Here is a 22,487-nt window from a genome sequence, read left to right on the forward strand (position 1 = left end):
AAGCAAAAGTAGGTGAAGAAATTTTTATTTCTTGCAGAAGCAATAGGGAACACCAGGGCTCTCTGCCAAAGCAGAGTCTCCCCCAACAAGGATTTGAGGGGTCCTTTTATTGTGAGATCATAGTACAGTTCATGGAAGAGGCAGGACATCAGGGTTTATTGCCTACTGTCACTTTCCTTTAAGTCTCATTGGTAGAAGGGACAGATGCTACTACATACATAGTATGATCCAGAAATGGCTCCCTGGTCGCTCCCAGAGGAGGAGAATTGAAAACATTAATGAGTTAATAATGGGGAAAGTTCACTTCAGAGCAGATCGAGGCGGATAGAAGTGGCTTCGGCCAGCTTGCTTGTGGGAACCCTCTGTGTTCAGGCTCTTCCTGTAACTTTCCATCTGCAGACACTCAACAGACAATGTTAGTTTTTAACACATCCTCTGTACCCCTTTCTTGGCCTAGTTTTCTGCTCATCCTATCTGTCTGTGTACCTATTTGGCAAAACTATGTCAGACTCCAGTTGTCAACAAACATCAAAATGGAGAGAGACTAATCATTGCATATAGTGAGGGGACCTCCAGTTGCGTGTGTTTGTAAAGAAGGATCACAGTCCCACGAGTCCCCTCCCCGCACTACCTTTCAATGCAAATGTCCCTGCAGAGGACGAATTCTGTCTGGCATTCTGCTCAGACACCTCAACTCAAGGGCTGTCACTCGGACTCAAGAGGGCGAGTCTTTTGTACTGTCCAATCAGAGGCGGCACCGGGGCTGGTGGGTGGGGCAAAGCTCCCCGTCCGCCCAGAAGTTCCTGCTCCGGCCGCGTTGAGGACCCCGTCTCCCTCGGTTAAGGGCTCCTCGTGGCTCAGCCCCCTGTGGTGTCGAGTTGTGACCTGTAGCGACCGCAGTGTCCTAGGAAGGACTCGGGGGACCCGGGAGCCTTAGAAATGGTGAGAGTTCAGCCCCGGGGGTAGGACGCGGGAGGAGGGGCTGGTGGGAAGCGGCGAGGCGGGCCCGGCCTCCCGCGGTCCCTTCCGGGGTCTGCTGCCCCGAGTACCGCGGTGGCGCCGCTCGGCCCTCAGGCCCCTCCGGCCGCAGCGTGGGGGCGGGGCCGGCAGCCGGGCCCCGGGCGTCCTGTGGTCCCTGGGCGCGGCGACTTGGGCCGGAGCGCCTCTGGGCCGCTGTGCGCCCGCAGCCCCGCGTATCCCAGACGGTGCGGGGCCCGCGGGAGGGCCCGCAGGACAGTCGGGCCTTGGGCTCCGGGCTCCGTGCTCGGAGGGGCTGTGGGGTTCCGAGGGCCTGTTTTCTGCCCAGGGGTCACGCGTTTTCTTCTCAATTTTCCGTACGTTTGAGGAGCAGAGTCTCAAATCCCTGACCCTGTCCCGCGCGTCCAGGTCTTCCCAGGGCTGGGAACAAATGCCTGAATTTCCAGTGTCTCGCCGAATTCCCAAATGTCAACTTCTTGCCTTAGATTCACAGCATTTTCATCAAGTATTTGTCCTTGTTGGAATTGAAACAGATTGAATGTTTTAGTTGCTTATCGTTTTCTCACAGTTACTGGATTCGTGTTTTAAAAAAATTTGTGTGTGTGGATATTTTCCGTGAGTGAAAAGCAGCCTCCCACCGCCTGGAACTACGTTGTATGAAATCCTCGTGCGTCTCCCCAGTATCTTCCTGGGCGCAGACATCCTGTGGGCAGTCCTCTGGGGGCAGGTTCCTCTTCAGAAAATACCCGGGATGATCTGTCCTGTCAGCACTGTCCCCACCTGCGTTAGTCACCTTTGGAAAGGTTTATTCACTTTATTTTAAGTCTCAGTTTTTAAATGAGGAAAAATTTATTTAATCAACACGAAACACAATGTACAGGATTTCCAAAGAGGCACGAAAGAGGTGAATTTCAGAAAAACTAAAGTATTCCGGTTTTACGTGGCCTGCGCTCAATTCTTGTTTCCCTTTTTTCCTCCCATCGTGGGTCGTAATATTCTGAGGTCTGTTCTTTTATTTTGGGTGACTTCAAATGGATTTCCATGGCTTAGACTTGCAGACCTGAATTGTTCAGGTAGGATTCGTAGTTTATATTTCCTGTCTTGGAAATAATCTGATATTATCATTGTTTTTCCAGAATTCAGTGTATTCTTGTGTGGTTTCTTGTTGATTTAGCAAATTGCTATACCATTTTCTTCCCTCATTTCCACCTAACGACTGGTTTGAGTGTGTTGGCTGGATTGTTCAAACACTGGGTTTGTGTATTTAAAATATCAGTGATGGTCCAAAAAACTCCAGTGGGGGCAGAGGCCTGAGGGCAGTGAGTCTAAGCTGAGGCCCCCCTGGGCCTGCAGAGGGAAGGCCTTGAAGGCCCAGTTGCTCTTCCTGGGGAGCCTCCCCCTGCAGCTGTCCTACTGCTCACACCACCATGGAAGGAGCCTTTATCCTGAGAGGAGCTGTAGAGCCCTGGAAAGCCGGGTATGCACGTGCTCATGGGGTGGGGAGTGATGCCCTTCTGAAGTTGTTGCTGTGGTTCCCTTGGGCCTGTTTCTAGACATAATTGGAGTTTTGCATCCACAGTGTGGGTGCACGCAGGGAGTAATTTGTTTACACGGAGAAAGTCTGTCAGAGTCAGGAGCTATGTGTCCTTGATTAGGGCCCATTAATCTGGGGGTCCGTTTGGGTCAGAACCTTAAACTGGATCCAGCTGAGTTTCCTCACTGTGAGAATGGGAGCCTAAGAGAGGGAGCATGTGCAGTGTTCCCTGTGGAGAGGAGGGTGTGTGGGGCTCCCAGAGCTCCTTCTTGTGGCTGCTCAGGTGCCCTCCCCTCCTTCTCCGAGGACTGACCCCCTCCAGGGCTCTGTCTCCACCAGGAGAGTCAGGAATGTGGGACCTCTGACTGTGGCTTTCCTTCTGTCCTGTGGGAAGCAGGCTGCTCATCTGAGCTGGTTCCAATGTTTGTGTTTCTTCCCTTTGGATTCCTTTATCGATGGACTAGTGCAGCCCTTTGGCTTTCGTTTCCCTGGGCAGTTTGGGCCCTGAGACTGTAAGTTGATTGAGGAATTTGATGTGAGGAAAGCAAGAAAATTTTTTCATTTTCAGGTTGGTATTTTCTATGTGCATGTCTCTAGAGAACGTAGAAAATTAAAAGGCTAAAGCAATTGAAATTCTGTTTTATTCCATGTGAGGAAAACTTCTGAAATGTTATGTAAATCTTTGAAAATCTAAAACAGTTAAGGGTTTAAACTCAAACTACGATTGCCGTATAATAGGCCGTTATTCTTGAAAATAGCCGAGTGTGAGCTATAGAGGAAGCACAAACTAGGATGCCACAGGTCCTTTTACTTAGAGATTTCAAAATTTAATATTGTATGATTTACACTTTTCTCAAAGTTAGTCTTTAAAGGAATTAAATCTTAGAATAGCGTCCTATGTACAAGAGTTAAAATTAAAGGATATAAATTTGTTTATTTGAAATAAATCTGTAAGATAGCAAAGATACAACCTATCCTGGTCCCCTCCATCCCAGTTACTCTGGGCACCCCAAATACACAGTTTTGATCATTTTTCAGCCCTGTTAGTGTTTCTTTATATAAATCAGTCGAGAATGCATATTTTTCTTACCCACTTTGCCCTTGTAGTGAGCAGTCAGACTCCAGATTTTTGGGTGACTTCTCACAGCTTAAGCCCCACCCATCTTCCTCCCCTTGTGCTCCCACCTGGACAAGCTGAGGAGGAAGCCTGGGTGTTCTCTTCCCTGGAGCAGGCAGGAGAATCCCACCATGCCAGCCCCTGCCTGTGTGCAGAGCTCTCGCCCCAGCCCCACCCCCACCCCCAGGGCCAGTGAACCTCCAGGCCAGGCTCCATTCCTTGCTTTCTGAGCCCTGTGAGAGCTGCTTGAGAGGCTGGCCCTGCCTTCCCCTCAGACCTCTGTGATGTGAGTCCTAAGCCTTGTCCTACCCTCTGTGTGTGTGCCACCCTGGCCTGAGTCTCACCAAGGGAACCACCCTTCTGCAGGTGACCATAATAGTTGGCTCCCTGAGCCGCATATGGAGACATGACCCCAGCTGTGGGTTTGTCTTCTCTTGCTCTGACTTTGCTCCCCTGCTCTGCTGCCTGGCGGCAACATGGGCTATTGTCTCCTGCTTGCTGGGGACAATCTTGTGACACAACAACAGCTTTATTTCCTGCTTCCTAATGTTTGTCCCTTTTATTTCCTTTTTGTGTCTAATTGCCTTAACTCAGAATTCCAGTACAGCTTGACTCGGAGTGTTGGCAGGGGACGTCCTTGTCTTCTTGATGTTACCAGGCAGCATCTAGTTCTTTGAGTGTGGTCCACTATGATTAAACGAGAGTCCAGTAGATGTAGAGGTCGGTGTGGACAGAGGGGAAGCATTCCTAGTCGGATTTTTGCTCTCATTCTCTAGTGAGCCTGTGTCCCTGGGCCTGACCTTCTGTGGTATTGTAAGGGAGATATTTGTTGTTTGTCCTCAGTTCCTAGTAAAAACCTCTTGATGCCCTTGGATTTCTTGAGTGAGAAGGGTGATGGAGTGTCTTTTGTTTTAATGAGACAACTCTTGGCCAGCTCCTTGGTGGCTTCAGATTGGGGGTTGGACACCAGAAACACCAAGCCTTGATTAGATTCTTTCAGCCCCAGCTCCCAGCGTCTGTGGAGAGCAGAGGAGCTGGAGACTGAGCTAATCACCACTGGGCAATGATTGAATAAATTGTGCCCGTGTAATGAAACCTCCATCGGAAACCTTACAGACAGAATTCAGAGGGTTTCTGTGCTGGTGACCACATCAGGTGCTGGGAGGGTGGAGTGTCCAGAGAGGATGTGGAATATCTGCCGCCCCCTCCGCCTCCACTCCTCTCAGCCATGTTCACATTTCCAGGAGATGTTATGGACGCCGCGGTAAAATGTGGCAGCTTTTGTTCCATCAAACAACAATGGAAATGCAAGCTTGTTCCCTTTTGTTTGTAGTAGTTTGTGTTTTATTAGCAGTGTAGAGATTATGTGATTTGATAATTATTGGTATCTCATTTGATTCCCTGCCCCCATCCTCCCCCCATGATGCAAATGAAGGAAGTTAGGCCCGTGGTCTCACTCAAATTCACATACCTCATAACAGTGGAATCTCTTAGTTTGAAGGCATAATGTGTGCCCTTCTCCTGGGCAATGTCAAAAGTTTCAAACTCACAGAATACCACAAATTTTGTATAGTTAATGCAATTTTACAAATATGGCATCAGTTTCCAAACAGGACTCATAAGGCAAAATGGTACCCACTTGTGTGACATTCTGGATGAGGGAAATGCATAGGAACCTGAAACGGATCAAGTTTTAAGGATGACAGGTTCAGTACAATGGGCAGCATGAGCCTGTTCCTCTGGGGTGAAGGAGTGTCCTCCATCCTGATGGTGGTGTAACTGTACATTCAGGAAAACTCACCACTGCTCTTTGTATGTGAATATACTGAAAACAATTAATAGAAAACAACAGAGATGTTCACATGCTAGGAGAACGTGAAACTCTCCTGAACTTTGCTACGTGTGCAACACTTCCTTCCACCACCTTGGGTTCCTTCTTCGGAAGGAGTGGAAGGACTGGGAAGAAGGACATAGGCCACTATGGACTGTACCTGGTACCCAGTCTGAATTAGAAAACTCCCTCTAGGGCTACACCTGCCCTTGTGTCATTCACATAACTGGTGAGAAAGTGATGGGGCTCCCGGCCTCCATCTTTCAGTTGACACTAGGTTTCCTGCGTCATAGCCTGGCAATGTGGTGGCGTGAAACGTAAAGCTGGGCCTGACACAACTCCATGTGGGATCTGCCTGGGCGCATCCTCGTCTAACCCTTGGGCATCGACATCATGTCTTCCCAGAGCAGGTCTTGAGGCCCTTTCCACCTCTGAAGATTCCCATTTGAAGCCCAATTGGTGTCTCCTTGCTGGGAAACATGTTTCAATGCAACATGTGCCCCACTCTGGAAGTTTTCTGTTGTGTTGACCTTAAAATTGAAAAAGTCAGTGGTTTTACCGGGGAAATGTGTTTATTTGGTACTAGCAGAGGAAATAGAATTCAGGACCTGCAAATTATGGTGAGCCATAGGCCGGGAGGGAGAAGAGAACAAAGGAGCTTGCTTTCATAGGGGACAGGAGGGAGCTGGGAGGGGCTGTTGACAACAGAAGTCCCTTGAAGGAGGAGGAGAGATCTGGGTACTGACAGTGGCTGAGTGTGGTGGCTTCTCATTGGCTGGGCTGTTGCTGGGCAAGGAGAAATTCTTCCTCCCTCTTGCTGAGGTCTGTAAAGTAAGGGGTTTCCTGCTGGGGAATGGAGGGGTGACACTTCTTTGGGGTCTGCAATGCATGGCGAGTACTAGTGGGTGGGTGTTAACCCTTCAGGTCTCCTGACTCTATTTATTTATTTATTTATTTATTCATTCATTCATTCATTCATTCATTTATGCGAATTATCCCTGAGCTGACATCCACTCCAGTCTTCATCTTTTTGCTGAGGAAGGCTGGCCCTGAGCTAACATCCATACCCATCTTCCTCTACTTTATATGTAGGATGCCTGGCACAGCATGGCTTGCCAAGCGGTGCATAGGTCTGCAGCCAGGATCTGAACCGGTGAACCCTGGGCCTCCAAAGTGGATTGTGTGAACTTAAGCGCTACACCACCAGGCTGGCCCCTTCCTGACTCAGTTGTAAATGGGATTTCCCATATTTATTTTCACATTTGTAATTCTACGTTGACTGGGAGGTGAGGCAGTGGCAGAACCCAGAGCCCATGTCCTGAGGCACAGGTCCCTGGAACACAGTACTCCCCACTGTCACATACACATCACCTCTGCACCAACAAGCACAGTTTCACAATAGTCTTGATGACACCAATATTGTCAAAGATTTGTCTTGCCTTGTCCTAGCTCTGGGAGTTCCCCAGGTGCCCAGCTGTACCTAAAGCACTCTCCTAAGATCTCTGGCACATTCAACCCTGCAGTTTCAGTAGCTCATGTGCTGAGCCCACCAGCTCACCTCAGAACCCGTCTCCAGAGTGAGTTTGGAGCCCACCCACCAAGGGCAGTGCTTACTTTTTCTGGATCAGGACTCACCCTGCAGAGTTGGAGCCCTGAGGCCTGCGGGAAATGGCGATCTCAGCCAGACCTCCACAGTCGTGGGTCCCCTCTGTTCATGTGAGTCCCAGAATGCAACTCCCACCATGCCAACAGAAGAGGTGGGAAATTGTGGGGATTTCTGCTTTTCTGAATTGCACAGGTGCAGGGGACATCCCCCCTTTGTCAGAGGCCACACCCGCAGCTTCTTGAAGGGAAGAGGCAGAAATGAGACAAGCCACATACCCGCATGCTCTTGTAACAACTTGCAGTACTTTTCTGGGTCCCTAAGCTGATGTCTCTGTGGCTGGGTGACATGGGGTTTGAGGTTCACAGGTGTCCACCTCTCCATCATGGAATGTTCCAGGATGGGGCAGTCATAAAGGCCTTGGTGAGGATGGCTCAAGGGCTTGACCCACAAGAGGTCTGCACACAGCTGAGACTTCAGGCACTGATGGACTCGAGGTCACAGAGACTGAAGTGGAGGGCATGGCAGCTGGGCGATGATGCTCGGAACTTTGTTGTCTACAGTGTGCTTCCACTGGGAAAGCAAAGTGAGGAATGGACACGTCGTGAGGGGCATGTTTCTGGAAGTGATCACAGCAGCGTGAGGGGCTGGGACACGGTGATCACTGCAGCCATCGTGGGCCCTGACTCTCCCGCTTCAGGGCCTGAGCTGTGGGTCTCTGGGCCATCGTCTCTGAGGGTTGGTGACTTTGTGTGTCTCGTGTGGGTTTGTGCACGTGTTTGTCCAGTGAGGAAGCCTTTGTTGGCGTATGTCTTTGAAATGTGTAGCACCTTTCTCACCATGGTGGGTGGAGCTGGTGAGAGCAGACATCTCTGTCTTCTCTCTGATCTGAGAGAGAAAGCCCACAGTCCTTCACCATCAAGAATGATGTCAGCTGTGGGTTCTTCATTGATGCTTTATTTCAGGTTGAGGGAGTTTACTGAGGGAGGTTCTCATAGTTTCTTGTTTTCTTTTTTCTTTTTCTTTTTTTTTTTTTGAGGAAGATTAGCCCTGAGCTAACTACTGCCGGTTCTCGTCTCTTTTGCTGAGGAAGTCTGGCCCTGAGCTCACATCCGTCCCCATCTTCCTCTCCTTTATGTGCGGGACGCCCACCACAGTATGGCGTGCTTAGCCGTGCCATGTCCTCACCAGGATCCGAACCGGCGAACCCCGGTTCCTCGGAGCCATGCAGCCTCCTCCGCACTGTCACTCATCCATGAGAGGGTGGGGCCTTCCTGACTGTCCAATCAGGGGAGCCCCTGGGACAGGTGCCTGGGGTGATGCCTTGCACCAACGTGGGGCTCCTTTCTTGTTCCTGTCATGCGTGGGGTATATTGTCACATGCGCTTAATGGTCCCTGGTGGCTCTGCCACTCTGTCCTGCTGTGACCTACACTGGCCATAGGAGCCATGAGAAGGACTCAGGGAGACCGAGGAGACCCAGAAATGCTGAGTGTGCTGCTCTGGGTTGAGGAGACGCTCAGCAGGGGCTGGTTGGCACCGGCCACAGTAGGACCCAGCCTCCCTGTGGACACTTCTGGAGTCTGGGGCCCCGAGTCTGCAGGTGACACTGATCCAACCTCAGTCCCCCTTGCTACATGGGGGCTGAGCCGGCAGCCAGGATCCTGGGCATCCTGTCTGTCACTGCATGTGGTGACTTCAGCCCCAGAGCCGCTCTCTGCACACTTCTGCACCCACAGCCTCTGTCTCCCCATTTTGTGCTTTGCCCCCAGGGATGGCCATTAGGGACAGTTGTGACTCAGTCTCCAGGAGTCGTGTGGGAGGAGCCGCGGGCTGTGGGCCATGCAGGGCCTCCTTTCTCCCCCCCGGGGCATGCGTTTTCTCCTGCTTTTGCAAATGTTTGGGGAGCAGCCTCTCAAATCCCCTATCCTGTACCCCAGCCTGTCTCTGCGCAGCACTGGCAGGAAGTCCCTGACTTTTCCGGTCCCTCCCCACGTTCCCAAAGCCCACTTCTTGTCTCTGGTTAACGGCCTGATTAGGGACTATTTATCTGCCCTGGGGTATTTCAAACAGACCCAGTATTTTAACTGTGGATCATTTTTTTCCTTGAGCCCTAGGTGGTTCTTTTTAAAAGATTATGTTTCTTTGTTTGTCTTACATTAGAATGCGGCAGAAAATACCCATATGAACTACGTTGTATGCAGTCCTTGTGCCTCTCCCCCCAGGATGTTTCTGGGCACAGATGTCCTTTGGGAAGTCGTTTAGTTGGAGCTTCCACTTAAGAAGCTTTCCTGGGTGTTGTGTCCTTTTGGCATTGCTGCTGCCTTGGTTTGTGACCTTGCAAAGATTGATTCCTTATTGATTTCTCCATTGTTCACTAATGGTAAATATATTTAATCAATAGAGCTTGGAAGACAGTATGGATAGTTACAAACGGGCAACAGAGAGGTGAATTTCAGAAAGAAATCAAATATTTCTGTTACCTTCCATTTGTTATGACTATCTATTTCACTTTTTCTTCCCCTGAACGTGTGTAGTCAGTTTCTGAGGGCTGAGCCTTCCTTTTGGGTGTTTTCCAATGAAATGTCAGGGCTCAGACTTGCAGACCACAAGTGGTCAAGTGTGATTTCTTGCCATGGAAATAGTTCACTAGCATCTTTTTTTTCTGGAAGGAATAGATATTTTTGATTTTTCCTTGAAGTAGTCCAAGCACCTTATAATTTTCTGCCCTATTTTCCAAGGAAAGGCTGGGCTTAAGTGATTTTCCTGGATTCTTCAAACACTGGGTTTGTTTCATTTAAAAAAACCTGATGTTCCAAAGCCTCTGGGGATGCTGAGGCCTGCAGTAAAAGGGCCAAGCTAAGGCCCCCAGGGCCTGCAGGGGGAAGGCCTTGCAGGCCCAGCTGTTCTTCCTGGGGGTCCTCCCCCTGCCTGTGTCCTACGGCTCACACCCCATGGAAGGAGCCTTGATCCTGAGAGGAGCTGCAGAGCCCTGGAAAGCTGGGGGTGCACGTGCTCATGGGGTGGGGAGTGATGCCCTTTCTGAGGCTGTGGTTGTGGTTCCTTAGGCCTGGACCTTTTAGACATCGTTTGAGTTTTGCACCCACACTGTAGGTGCACTGAGAGTGTAATCTGTGCACAGTGAGGAAGTCTGTGAAGATCAGGTGTTGTGTCCTGTGGACAAAGGGTTCATGAATTTGGAGTTCATGTGGGCCAGAAGCTTAAACTGAATCTGGCTGAGAGTTTCCTCACATGTGAGAGTGGGAGCCTGGGGGAGGCAGTGCTTCCATGCTCACAGGAGAGGGAGGGTGTGTGGGGATTGCAGAGTGCATTTCTGTGGCTTCTCAGGGGTCCCCACCCTCCTTCACCAGCCACAAAGCACTGTAGGGCTTACATCTCAACTGGGGTGTTTCGATCCTCTATTTGGGATGTAGTCACTGTCTGAGTGTGTTTTCCTTCTGAACTGTGGGCAAACAGGCAGTTCCTGTGAGCTGATTAATATACTCTTGTTTCTGTCCTTGGATTCCTGTATAAGGTGAAGATTGCAGCCCTTTGATTCTAGTTTCCGTTCACACCTGGGGTTTTAAAATGTCAGTTGATAGAGATGATGTGAGTCAGGTGAGAAAATTGTAGAAGCAAATAGAATTTTTGTTCCGTTGAGGCTCAAGCACCTCAAGATGTGAGATGGGTTTACTTAAGTTCTTAGGTGCTTGTTCCTATTTTAGGTCACTTTTTGTGTGCCCATGTCCTTAGAAGACGCTTAAATGTGTATACAGCAGTAACATGGAAGGAGCTAGAGGGAGTCATGCTAAGTGAAATGAGGCAGTCTGAGAAAGACAAACACCAGATGATTTTACTATCGTGGAATATAAACAAGTACTGGGACGAAGAAAACAGGTCAGTGGTTAACAGGGGAAGGGGAGTGGGGCGGGGCACTGGGAGTGAAGGGGAGCACTTATGTGGTGACAGTCAAGAAATAATGAACAACCGAAATCTCACATTCATGTAAACTATTACGAACTCAAAAAAAAAAAAGTCAATAGTATTCCAGGGCTGGCCTGGTGGTGCAGCGGTTCGGCTCCTGGGTGCGGACATGGCACTGCTTGGCACACCATGCTGTGGTAGGTGTACCACATATAAAGTGGAGGAAGATGGGCATGGATGTTAGCTCAGGGCCAGTCTTCCTCAGCAAAAACGAGGAGAATTGGCTCACATGTTAGCTCAGGGCTAACCTTCCTTAAAAAAAAAGTCTATACTATTCCTCAATGTTGCCCGCAGCCTCAAAGGGCAAGGAATGACAGGTACCACCCAGGGTACTTGGTTGTTTAAGTAATCAGAGGGTATTGATAAAGGGAAACAGGACGAGTGAGCAGGGATACAGGGAAACAACAAGCCGGTACTCACACCATCCACACCACAGTCAGCCGGGAAGTCCCGACAGTTTGCACGGTGGGCGGGATGCCGATTGTCCGAGTCTGAGGCAAAGCGTCCTTTCCTCGGTGACACTCCCAATCGTTCCGTGCCTGGGACTCCCTTTATCCTAGGGTTTCTCTGGGTTCCGACTCAGGTTTCAGACATTTGGATACTTTGAGTCATTTCTTCTTGTTCCCACGGGTGGGGTGCTTCTGTCTTTTTTGTTCCCATGGATGGGATGTTTCTAAAGTCCCATCAGGTGCCTGTCAGGGTGGCCAGTCCAGACAAGGAACATGGCGCAGGACATACACTTTGTAACTTGTGCCTTAGAGTCAGGGCCGAAGTGGCCACCTTTTTTGCCCTGAGCCCAGACACATTCCTTCGTGTAGGGCCCAGGCCCAGTGTCCTTGGAAGGCGGGGAGGTCCGTGAGCTCTGTACACCCAGGCAGATGAATTCCAACTTTAATGGAGGTGAAGGAAAAGCCCTTGAATTTCTATTTTCATTGAGAGGAGGAAACAGGTCAAAGCTTATGTAAATGTTTGGAATTCCTAGTTAATCACAGGGCTTAATTGTACACCCCAATGTGTTATAATATGCTACTCGTTCCTGAAAATATCCCCAGTGTGACATATAGTGGAGGGACAGACGATAATGCCCTTGTGCTTTTAGTTAGAAAGGATTTTGTGGGCCTGGCCCCGTGGCCGAGTGGTTGAGTTTGCTTGCTCTGCTTCGGTGGCCCAGGGTTTCACAGGTTCGGATCCTAGGGGAGGACATGGTGCTGCTCATCATGCCATGCTGAGGCAGCGTCCCACGTGCCACAACTAGATGGACCCACAACTAAAATATACAACTATGTACTGGGGGAATGTGGGGAGAAAAAGGAGAGAAAAGACAGGATTTGCAACAGTTGTTAGCCTAGGTGGCAATCTTTAAAGTAAAACACGGGCGTTTTGTAAGTTTTTTTTAATGTTTACGGCTTTATTAGTGTTTTTAAATTTTCTTTAAGTTTATTTTTCCATATATGTTTATTTTTTTCTGTGTACATCGTAATATATTTTGCATTCTGTGTGGATGACATCATGTTCACCATCCAAAGACTAACTATAATCTATCACCACACGTGTGCCCAGTCACTCCCGTCACCCCCCCAATCCGCAACCACCAATCCAATCTCTGTTGATGTGTGTGTTTGTTGTTTTCATCTTCTCCCTATGAGTGAGATCATATGGCACTTGACCCTGCCCCTCTGATGCCCACCCTGAAGGTCCATCCATGTTGTCGCTTCATTTCGCATGGCAGAGCAGCACCCCACTGCGTACACACAGCACGTCTTCCTTATCTGTTCGTCCCTCGATGGGCATCTAGGCCACCTCCAAGTCCCGGCCACCGTGAATAATGCAGCAGTGAACATGGGGTGCAGGTATCTTGATGCATTTGTCTTTTCAAGTTCCCGGGATAAACACCCAGCAGTGGACCAGCTGGCTCACCTGGTAAGTCCATACTGGAAGTCCATACTGCTTTCCACAGTGGCTGCACAGCCTGCACCCCCACCAGCAGTGTATGAGGGTTATTAGTGTTTAAAGGATTAAATCTTGGAGTGGTTTCTATGTAGACAAGTTAAAATCAAATTAATTTTAAATATGAAAAGTTAATTAAACATAATGATCAATAGGAAAATAAGGAGTATAAACATTTTTCTCCTTATTTTCAATAAATAATGAGTGAGAAGGTTAAAACTTTCCTAAGACTGGGGCTGGCCTGGTGGTGTGGTTGTTGGGTTCACAGACTCTGCTTCAGCAGCCAGGGGTTCCCAGGTTCAGATCCCGGATGTGGACGTCCACACCACTCATCAAGCGATAGCTAAAGGGCAGAGGAGTTTCTTTTTGAAGGGATGAAAATGTTGAAAAACTGTTGTGATTATCGCACGTATCTGTACACTTTAAGGGGGTGCACTGTGCAGTCTATGCATTACATCTCGAGAAAGCTGTTGAAGTAAATAAATCAATAAAGTTCCAAAATCCAGGCATATAAGAATTTCCAACTTCACACATCCATTACCTCAGTTAGCTTTTGTGTGTGTGTGTGTGTGTGTGGTGAGAAAGTTTAAGAGCCATTCTCTTAGCTAATTTCCATTATACAATACAGAGAAAGTCTATCAAATCATCCTGTTGTAATCTTTAAGTACGGACACTTTTATTAGTCAATTATACCTCATTAAAACTGAGGGGGTGTGGAGAAGAGTTTCCGGGAGCATCCCACATTTGCATAACAATATAGAAATGAAAATGGGAATCAGTTGCTTGAGGGATGTTACTCGGTTTACATTTGAAAGTTCTCGAGGGACACAGGAAAAAATTGATCCAAGAGAAACTTCCTTCCAGTGGAAAACGTACAGTTGGAAACTTGGTGACCACATGTCATTGCTTGTGGTTGGTGAGAAGAGTCCCTGCCCCCCGCTAGGGCTGTGGGGTTCCGACTTCCCAGCAGAGCCCAGGGCCCCGGGATTCTTTAGCCCAAGAACCAAATGAGTGGGGGTGGGGCGGGGATGGGTGGAAGGCTGATCACTGCCAAGGCGGAAAGATCAAACTGGGGCCAGACACTTGATCCCAGCTGGGGAGGTCACGTTTAAGTGTCTGCTTTTCTAAACAAGGGTCACAGTTCCATGAGTGGCCTCGCAGCCTTACGGCAAGCCCTTGACCCCTAGAGGCCCGAAGAACTTCTTTTCCAGTGTGTCCTGGCCTGGGCCACCCTCTTGTCTGTACTTGCTCCTTGAAACTGAATCAGGGATTCCCAGTGCACACCTGCAACAAGTCGTCTTGCAGAAGCTGCGGGAAGAGCAGACTCAGCCCCAGGCCAGGCAAAAGTTCTGTTTCAATGCAAATAAGCGAGAAAGGACAGATTCCGGCCCAGCTGGGGAAGGTGGGTCCCTTGAGCCTGGCCTCCTCGGGAGGGGCGTGTCCTCGGGAACTGTCCAATCAGGGTCGTGGCTGGTGCTACGCGATGCACCTGCGTGGACGTCAGGTTGGTTGCGGGCTTAGAATTGCGTGCGGCGTGCTTCAGTGCTCTCTGGTGGCTGTGCCGCGGCTCCTGTTCAGGCTTTTACCTGCGCCTGTCCTGTGGGTCGTAGGAAGGACTCGGGGGACCCAGGAGCCACAGAAATGGTGAGAGTACGGCCCAGGGGTGAGGACACGGGAGGAGGGGATGGTGGGAAGCGGCGGGGCGGGCCCGGCCTCCCGCGGTCCCCTGCGGGGTCTGCGGCCCCGAGTCCGCGGTGGCGCCGCTCGGCCCTCAGGCCCCTCCGGCCGCAGCGTGGGGGCGGGGCCGGCAGCCGGGCCCCGGGCGTCCTGTGGTCCCTGCGCGCGGCGACTTGGGCCGGAGCGTCTCTGGGCAGCTGTTCGCCCGCAGCCCCGCGTGTCCCAGACGGTGCGGGGCCCGTGGGAGGGTCCGCAGGACAGTCGGGCCTGGGTCTCCGGGGTCCGTGCGCGGAGGGCCTGCGGTCTGTGGGTCCCCAGGGCCTCCTTTCTCCTTAGAGGACACCCGTTTTCTCCTGAGTTTTCCAAATGTTTGGGGAGCAGCGTCTCAATCTACAGTCCTTTCCCCACAGGCTGCTCTTCCTGGGACTGACAGTAAATCCGATAATTTTCAGATGCCTCCTCGCACTCCCAAAGCCACTCCCCTCTTTCATTCACAGGATCCTTATCAACACTTCGTCCTCCCTGGCCCGTTTCAACCAGACCCAATATTTTAAATGTTTATCATTATCCCCCAGAATCCTGGATGGCTCTATTTTCAAGATTATATTTGTCTGTGGATATTTTACGTGAGAGGAAAGCAGAGAATAAGCACTAGGAACTACACTGCAGGAAATCCTGGTGCCTCTCCCCGGATCATCTGGGCCCAGACATCCTATGGCAAGTCCTTTGGGTGGGGTTTCCCCTTGGAAACATGTGCTGGGTGATCTGTGCCATTGGCATTGCCACACACCCCCAGGTTTGTGAACGAGGAAAAATTATTCTCTTCAGAAAGTGGTCCAGTTTTATTCTTTTTTTTTTTTAAGATTTTATTTTTTTCCTTTCTCTCCCCAAAGCCCCCCGGTACACAGCTGTATATTCTTCGTTGTGGGTCCTTCTAGTTGTGGCATGTGGGACGCTGCCTCAGCATGGCTTGGTGAGCAGTGCCATGTCCGCACCCAGGATTCGAACCAATGAAACACTGGGCCACCTGCAGTGAAGCGGGCCAACTTAACCACTGGGCCAGCCCCAATTATTCACTTATTTAAGTGTCCGTTTTGCAAGAAGGGTAAATATATCTAGTCAGTAGAGCTTGAAAGACACTATAAAATAGTTCCAGACAGGCAACAAAGAGCTGAATTTCAGAAAAAATGTACTATTCCTTTGTTACATTCCATTTGTTAAGAATACTTGTTTCACTCTCTCTTCCCTTGAGTGTCTGTCGTTAGTTTCTGAGGTGTGTTCCTTACTTTTGGATGCTTCCAAAGGAGATTCCAGGTCTGAGACACGCAAACCACAAGTGTTCAAGTGTGATTTCTTGTCATGGAAATAATGTCACCACCAGCCCAGGAACAGAATTGTCATCTCAAACCATGCGTCTTTGGCATAAGGGCTATTTTGAGCTGATGATTAGTATGAAACAGCAGACACAGGCAAAGCTCTGAAAGCCTAGGAGAAGTTACCCTTTTGTAAGGGAAATTTACATTCTAAGAGAATGTCCCTTTGTAAGGGTGCCTCCCTCTGTGTGCCAGGAAGGGCAGGATGACTCTAGATCTCTAGAAACTTTTTGTCAGTGGAGTTAAATCTGCATGACAACTTGCCCCTTGTTCACTGTGCTTTTCCTGGTAACCTCCCATCACTAACCCCACCTTAACAACTTAACATCTTTGTCACAGGAGGCGGCCAGCCAGGAGCCTGTGCAGAAGAGAAAGTTTTGATCTGTCAGTCAGACCTCACCCTGCCAGGTCTTTGCATCCAAGCCGGCCCTCCCTGCTCCCTTAAGCCTCAGCCCATGCTCTGGATGAGGGAGATGGTGTTGAGAGCCTGTCCTCCTGTCTCCTTGACAATCGATGGCACAGTCAAGTGTTTCTTCTTTCAAAGACTGTTGTGCCGTCGTCTCAGCTTCTCTGTGCATCAGGTGGCAAGCCCTCCTCAGTAACAGTATCAACTCACCTTTTTTCTTAAAGGAATAGACATTTGTGCTTTTCTAGTTGAAGTGGTAGAAATACCGTATAATATTTTCCCTTATTTTCTGTGGAAAGACTGGGTTTAAGTGATTTTGCTGGATTATTCCAACACTGGGTTTGTGCGATTTAAAATAACAAAGATGTTCCAGAGCATCTCCAGTGGGAAGCAGAGGCCCCCAGGCCAAGACCCAAGCTAAGGCCCCCTTGGGCCTGCAGAGGGAAGGCCTTGCAGTCCTAGCTGTCCTTCCTGGGGGCCTCCCCTACAGGTGTCCTACTGCTCACCTCCTTCCATGGAAGGAACCTTTATTCTGCGAGGAGCTGCAGAGCCCTGGAAAGCTGGGGGTGCACATGCCCATGGGGTGGGGAGTGACACCCATTCTGAGGTTGTGGTTCCTTAGGCCTGGGCATTTTAGACATCGTTTGAGTTTTGCATCCACACTGTAGGTGCACTGAGAGTGTAATCTGTGCAGTGTGAGAAAGTCTGTGAAGGTCAAGTGTTCCATCCTGTGGACAAAGGGTTCATGATTTTGGAGTTCATATTGGTCAGAAGCTTAAACTGAATCCGGCTGAGGTTTCCTCACTTGTGAGCGTGGGAGCCTGGGGGAAGCAGTGCCTCCACGCTCACAGAGAGAGGGCGTGTGGGGCTCCCAGAGTGCATTCCTGTGGCTGCTCAGGGGTCCCCACCCTCCTTCCCCAGGGCCTGACCCTCTCCAGGGGATCTGTCTCCACTGGGAGAGTGTACACCTCAAGTCTGGGAATATGGTCTCTTTCTGAGTGTGGGTTTCCTTTGCAGTTGCAGGCCAGCAGGCTGCTTCTGTGAGCTGAGTGGAATATTCCTGTTTCTGTCCTCGGATTCCTGGATCAGGTGAAGATTGCAATCCTCTGATTCCATTTCCACATGGGGTTTGAAAATGTAATTTCAGAGATATGATGTGACCAAGGCAAAAATTTGTGGAAACCAGCAGTTTTTTTCCATTTAGACAAGAGAACCTCAAGATGTGCGATGTGTGTATGTCAGTTCTCAGGTACATTTTCCATGTTTAGGTCAGTCTTATTCCTGGGTAAATCTAGTGGAGGCACAAAACAAAATGCCCCTTGTCTTTTTTGTTAGAAAGAGATTGGTAAATTTTTAATGTTTTACAGTTTTATGTCCATTAGTGTTTAAAAGATTAAATCTTGGAATGGTTTCCTACGTAGAAATGTTAAAACTAAAAGTTATTTAACAATAGTGATCAAACATAGGAAAATATGGCGTATATAAATCTCTCATTTCATTTTATGTTTTTGAGGAAGATGCACCCTGAGCTAAGATCTGCATTCATCTTCCTCTATTTTATATGTGGGATGCCTGCCTCAGCCTGGCGTGGTAAGAGGTGCGTAGGTCCACGACCAGGATCCAAACTGGTGAAGCCCAGGCCTGTGAAGCAGAGCACGTGGACTTAACCACTGTACCACTGGGCCAGCCCGTGTCTCCCCTTATTTTAAATAAATAGTGGGAAGGTTTAAAAAATTCATAAGAGAGGAAACACTTAAGGAGACTCCCTGCCTGAGGTCCTGCCCCACTCTTCTCCTCTGACTCCAGCCTCCCTACATGACCAGTTTTGCTCACTGCTTCACCATCCTCCTAGTGGTTCTTTATATAAAAACAAGCCAGTGTGAATGCCTGTTTTTGTCCCCAAAGTTTGTTCTTGTAATGAATGGGAGGGTTTGGTACTGATGATGTTTGATGACTGAACACTTAAGCCTCACCCTCCCTTTCCCCTGAGCCTTCTTCCCTGGACAGGCTGATGAGAAAGCCTGGAGGCTCCTGCTCTGTGGGCTGCTGCTTGCTGGGCAGCTCCTCCTGGGCACCGTGCTGCCCTGTGTTGCACTGTTGACCCCTCCAAACCTGGGTTCTAACTGTGGAGGAGTGTGAGTTGGCAGTTTTGGAAATTCCTGTCCTCTGAGAGCAGGAGTCTGGGAATCAGGCCCTCCTTAATGTGATCTTCTGTCACTGTCTTGGGTGGCACATGTGTGTGTGTTGAGAGTGAAGGGGAGACTGAGGCTGGAGTCACCTTGACATTAGGGGGAGTGTGCAGTTATGAGGATGATTGTACCCTGTCACTGAGCTGAGCCCATCCAATGGTCACTCCTTCAAGAGCAATTATTTCAGAGAGAAAGAAGAGACAGGAAAGTGCAGCCAGTAGGAAGCAAGATTCAAGAGGGCTCCCCAGGGCCCCCAAGTCGCTCTGCCGCGGCAACAGAGGGTCTATTGCAACAAAGACCCTGACCCTCTGGGTTATAGTGACAACACTGCAGTCTGAGTTTGTCAGAGCAAAGGGATTGTTTCAACCCAACTTAAGCCCAGGCACTTGAACTCTATAAAGCAACCAGTTGTCGTGCCCCTTTGTGGGAAAAGAACTCTGGAAATCTCTTGACTCAGAGATCCCCAAAATAGAAGTCAGAGTCACACTTGTATGTACACTAATAGGTCTACAATAGCAGTACACTTGTCATCCTCCTTGGGGTTCTGCCACTCCTGATAGTGACCATGGAACTTCTCAGAGGATCCAGTGCTGTGCTCCCCAACAAGGCATTCGATGGAAGTTTCCCCTCCCCTGTGGGTCTCAGGCTCCTAGAGCACCAGACTGGCTCCCTGAGATCAGTTGAAGTCATGGCACAACTAGAAGGACCTATGACTAGAATATACAACCATGTATTGGGGGCTTTTGGGAGAAGAAGAAGAAAAGATTGGCAACAGATGTTAGCTCAGGGCCGATCTTGAAAAAAGAATAACTTGAAGTCAGTTGAATGAGAAATGTCTTGTTTCAGTAAAAAAGGGGTGAATTGTCATGAGTCTGTCTTCATCATTTTTTCAAAAGACACCGGTTTTAAGTTTACAGAAAAACTGATTAGAATTGACAGTTTGCACATAACCCTTCTCTCTGCATCCACACGGTTTGCACTCTTTCACATTTGGTATCACTGTGGCACACTTCTTACAATTTCCAAGCCCATGTGGACGGATTACAGTGCACGGTGCACATTAGCACTGACTCTGTGTCTTACACACTGTGTGGGTTTTGGCAAACGTGTAATGACATGTCCCCATCATTTCTGTATCATGGAGTGTAGTTTTGCTTCCCTGAAACTCCCCTGTGCTCCACCTGTTGACTTATCCCTCCCTGCAACCTCCAGACCCTTCACAAGTAGAGATGTTTCTAGTGTCTCATACTTTTCTCTTTTCCAGAATGTCATGTGCTTGGAATCATACTCTACAGAACCTTTGTCACATTGGCTTCTTCACTTACGAATAAGTTTTAAGGTCCCTCCGTGTGTTTTCATGGCTGGATACCTCACTTCTTTTTATCATTGGATGGTGTTTCATTGTTTGGATGCACCACTGATTGACTGTTCGATACTTGAAGGACGTCTTGTTCAAAATTCTAACTCTTGCCAATTATGAGTAAAGTGCTTATAAACATTCTTATGGGCCGGCCCGGTGGCACAGTGATTAAGTGTGTATGTTCTGCTTCTCAGCAGGCCAGCATTTGCCGGTTCAGATCCTCGGTGTCGACATGGCACCGCTTGACAAGCCATGCTGTGGCAGGCGTCCCACATATAAAGTAGAGGAAGATGGGCAGGGTTGTTAGCTCAGGGCCAGTCTTCCTGAACAAAAAGAGGAGGATTGGCAGTAGTTACTTCAGGGCTAATCTTCCTCAAAAAAACCCAAACAAACAAAAGAAACACATTCTTATGTAGGTTTTGTGCGAACATAAGGTTTCAGCTCATTTGGGAAAATACCATGGACCGTGATTGCTGGCTCTTACTCTATGTAGTGAGAGTGTATTTTATTTTGAAAGAAGATTCCTGTCTTCCAGTGTGGGTGTTGCAAATGCCATTTCCACCTGCGATGAACTAGGATTCCCTGTGGCTTTGCATCTTCACCGATATTTGCTGTTCTGAATATTTTGACTTTTACCCACTTAAGAAGTGTTTAGTGATCCCCATTGTTTTCTTTGCAATTTCCTAATGACATTTGATGTGGAGCATGTTTCATTTTGCTTATTTCCCATCTAGATCTCTTCTTCAGTGAGCTGTCTGCAGATCTTTTGCCCATTTTTAATTGCATTTTTTTACTCTATCAAAGTTTAAGAATACTTTGCATATTTCGCATACCAATCATTTATCCAACAGTGTTTTACAGACATTTTCTCTGACTCTGAATTATGTTGATCTTCCCTTTACCCCATCTTTCTCAGAGGAGGAGTCTTTCCTTTTAATTAAGTAAAATTTCTGGTGTTGTCTTTTCTGGACCTTGCCTTTGGTTTTCTATGTGAAAATTCATCAACATACACAAGGTCATCCAGATTTTCTTCTACGTTCTCTTGTAGGAGTGTATTCCTTTGGCATTTTACATTCAGATGTGTGATGTGTTTTGACTTAATTTTCCTGAAAAGTGTCAGGCCTGTGACTACATTTGTTTCGTGCGTGTGTATTTGCACGGGCATATCCATTATTTCGACCACTGTGTGTTTAAAATACCTTCTTTTTCATTTGAATCTCCTTTCCTTCTTTGTCAAAGCTCAGTTGACTCTATTCGTGTGGGTCTAGAAGGAAAGCAGTCGACTCACATATCCTGCAAACTTGCTGTGCTCTCATTAATCCCAGGAGTCATTTCTGTCATTGTGAATTCTTCCAGTTGTTGCATAGAGACAGTCATATCGTATGGAACAAGCACCATGAATTCCGCTACAGGATTTGTGAAGGTGTTCTTTCTCAAGAAGTGGAAGTTCCCCTCTATTACTAGTTTATCATAAGTGGATGTTGCGTTTTCTCAATTCTTAGTTTATATTCATTTCTGACAAGCAGCTTTTTTCTTTTCATTTTGTCCATTGATTTCCCACAATGACGTTCATTTCCTTTCTGATTTTTATTATTTTTGCTGTGGGTTTAACTTGCTCTTCTTTTTATTTTTTGCTAAGGTATATGCTTGCATTTGTGATTAGAGATCTTTGATTTTTCCCGTGTATTTGTTTGATGGCATGAATTTCCCCCTATATACTCCTTTCGCTACATCCAAGAACCTTTGCTATCTTGTGTTTTCATTCTTTTAGTTCAAAATAATTTTTCATTTTTCTTGAGACTTCTAGTTTGATATTCTCTATTATTTGAAGTGTATTTTTAAATCACCACATATGAGGGGGTTTTCCGACTATTGGTGGTATTGCCTTCTAGAGGAATGCCTATGTGGTGTGAGAGCCTATTTTGGATGATTTCTGTTCTTTCAGATTTGTTAAGGTGTGCTTTATGTCCCAGAATGTGGTTGGTTTTGGTGAATGTTCCATGTGAACCTGAGAAGAATGTATATTCTGCTGTTCTGTGAAATATTCCGCAGATTACAATGAAACCCAGCAGTTTCGCAGTGCTGTTCATTGCACCTCTGTCCTTCCTCACTTCCTGCCTACTGAAATGTCTAATTCCCGATGAGGGGGTGTTGACTTGTACAGCTGTGGTACTGGATCTGTCTGTCTCTCCTGCATTTGATCAGTTCCTCCCTGAGGTGTGTTGCCCCTCTGTTGTTAGGCAGGTACACATGCAGCGTTGCTGTGTCTTCTCAGAGAATAGGCCCCTTTATCCATACCTACTGCCCCTCTATCTCGGCATTTTCCTCAGTTTGAAATCTGCATTGTCTATGATCTCTGTTCCTCTGGCAGCTTCCTTTGGATTCGTGTTGGCATGGTCTGTTTTTCTCCATCCCTTTACCCTGCATCTCTCTGTGACTTTATACTTAGAGTGGGTTTCTTGTAGACAACATATAATGATCTCTTTTTT

The 22,487-nt window shown here is 48.2% G+C and overlaps 1 protein-coding gene across 6 annotated transcripts in view; it reads left to right on the forward strand.

The window, feature by feature from the left end:
* The first annotated feature begins 768 nt into the window (after positions 1-768).
* The window catches only part of LOC100066576 (zinc finger protein 709), a 34,334-nt gene continuing 12,615 nt past the window's right edge, over positions 769-22,487 (forward strand). For 2 of the 6 annotated variants that reach the window (XR_001381155.3, XM_014741455.3), the window contains exon 1: positions 794-942. Coding sequence is in view for 1 of the 6 variants with exons in the window: in XM_014741455.3 (XP_014596941.2) it covers positions 940-942 (3 nt within the window). In the remaining 5 variants the exon portion in view is untranslated. Of the gene's footprint in view, positions 943-17,466; positions 17,539-22,487 lie in introns of all 6 variants that reach the window. The other 4 variants (XM_070274064.1, XR_011440968.1, XM_070274065.1 and 1 more) reach the window with 4 other exon arrangements.

This window comes from Equus caballus, chromosome 7 (assembly GCF_041296265.1).
Source record: "Equus caballus isolate H_3958 breed thoroughbred chromosome 7, TB-T2T, whole genome shotgun sequence".
Taxonomy (NCBI): domain Eukaryota; kingdom Metazoa; phylum Chordata; class Mammalia; order Perissodactyla; family Equidae; genus Equus; species Equus caballus.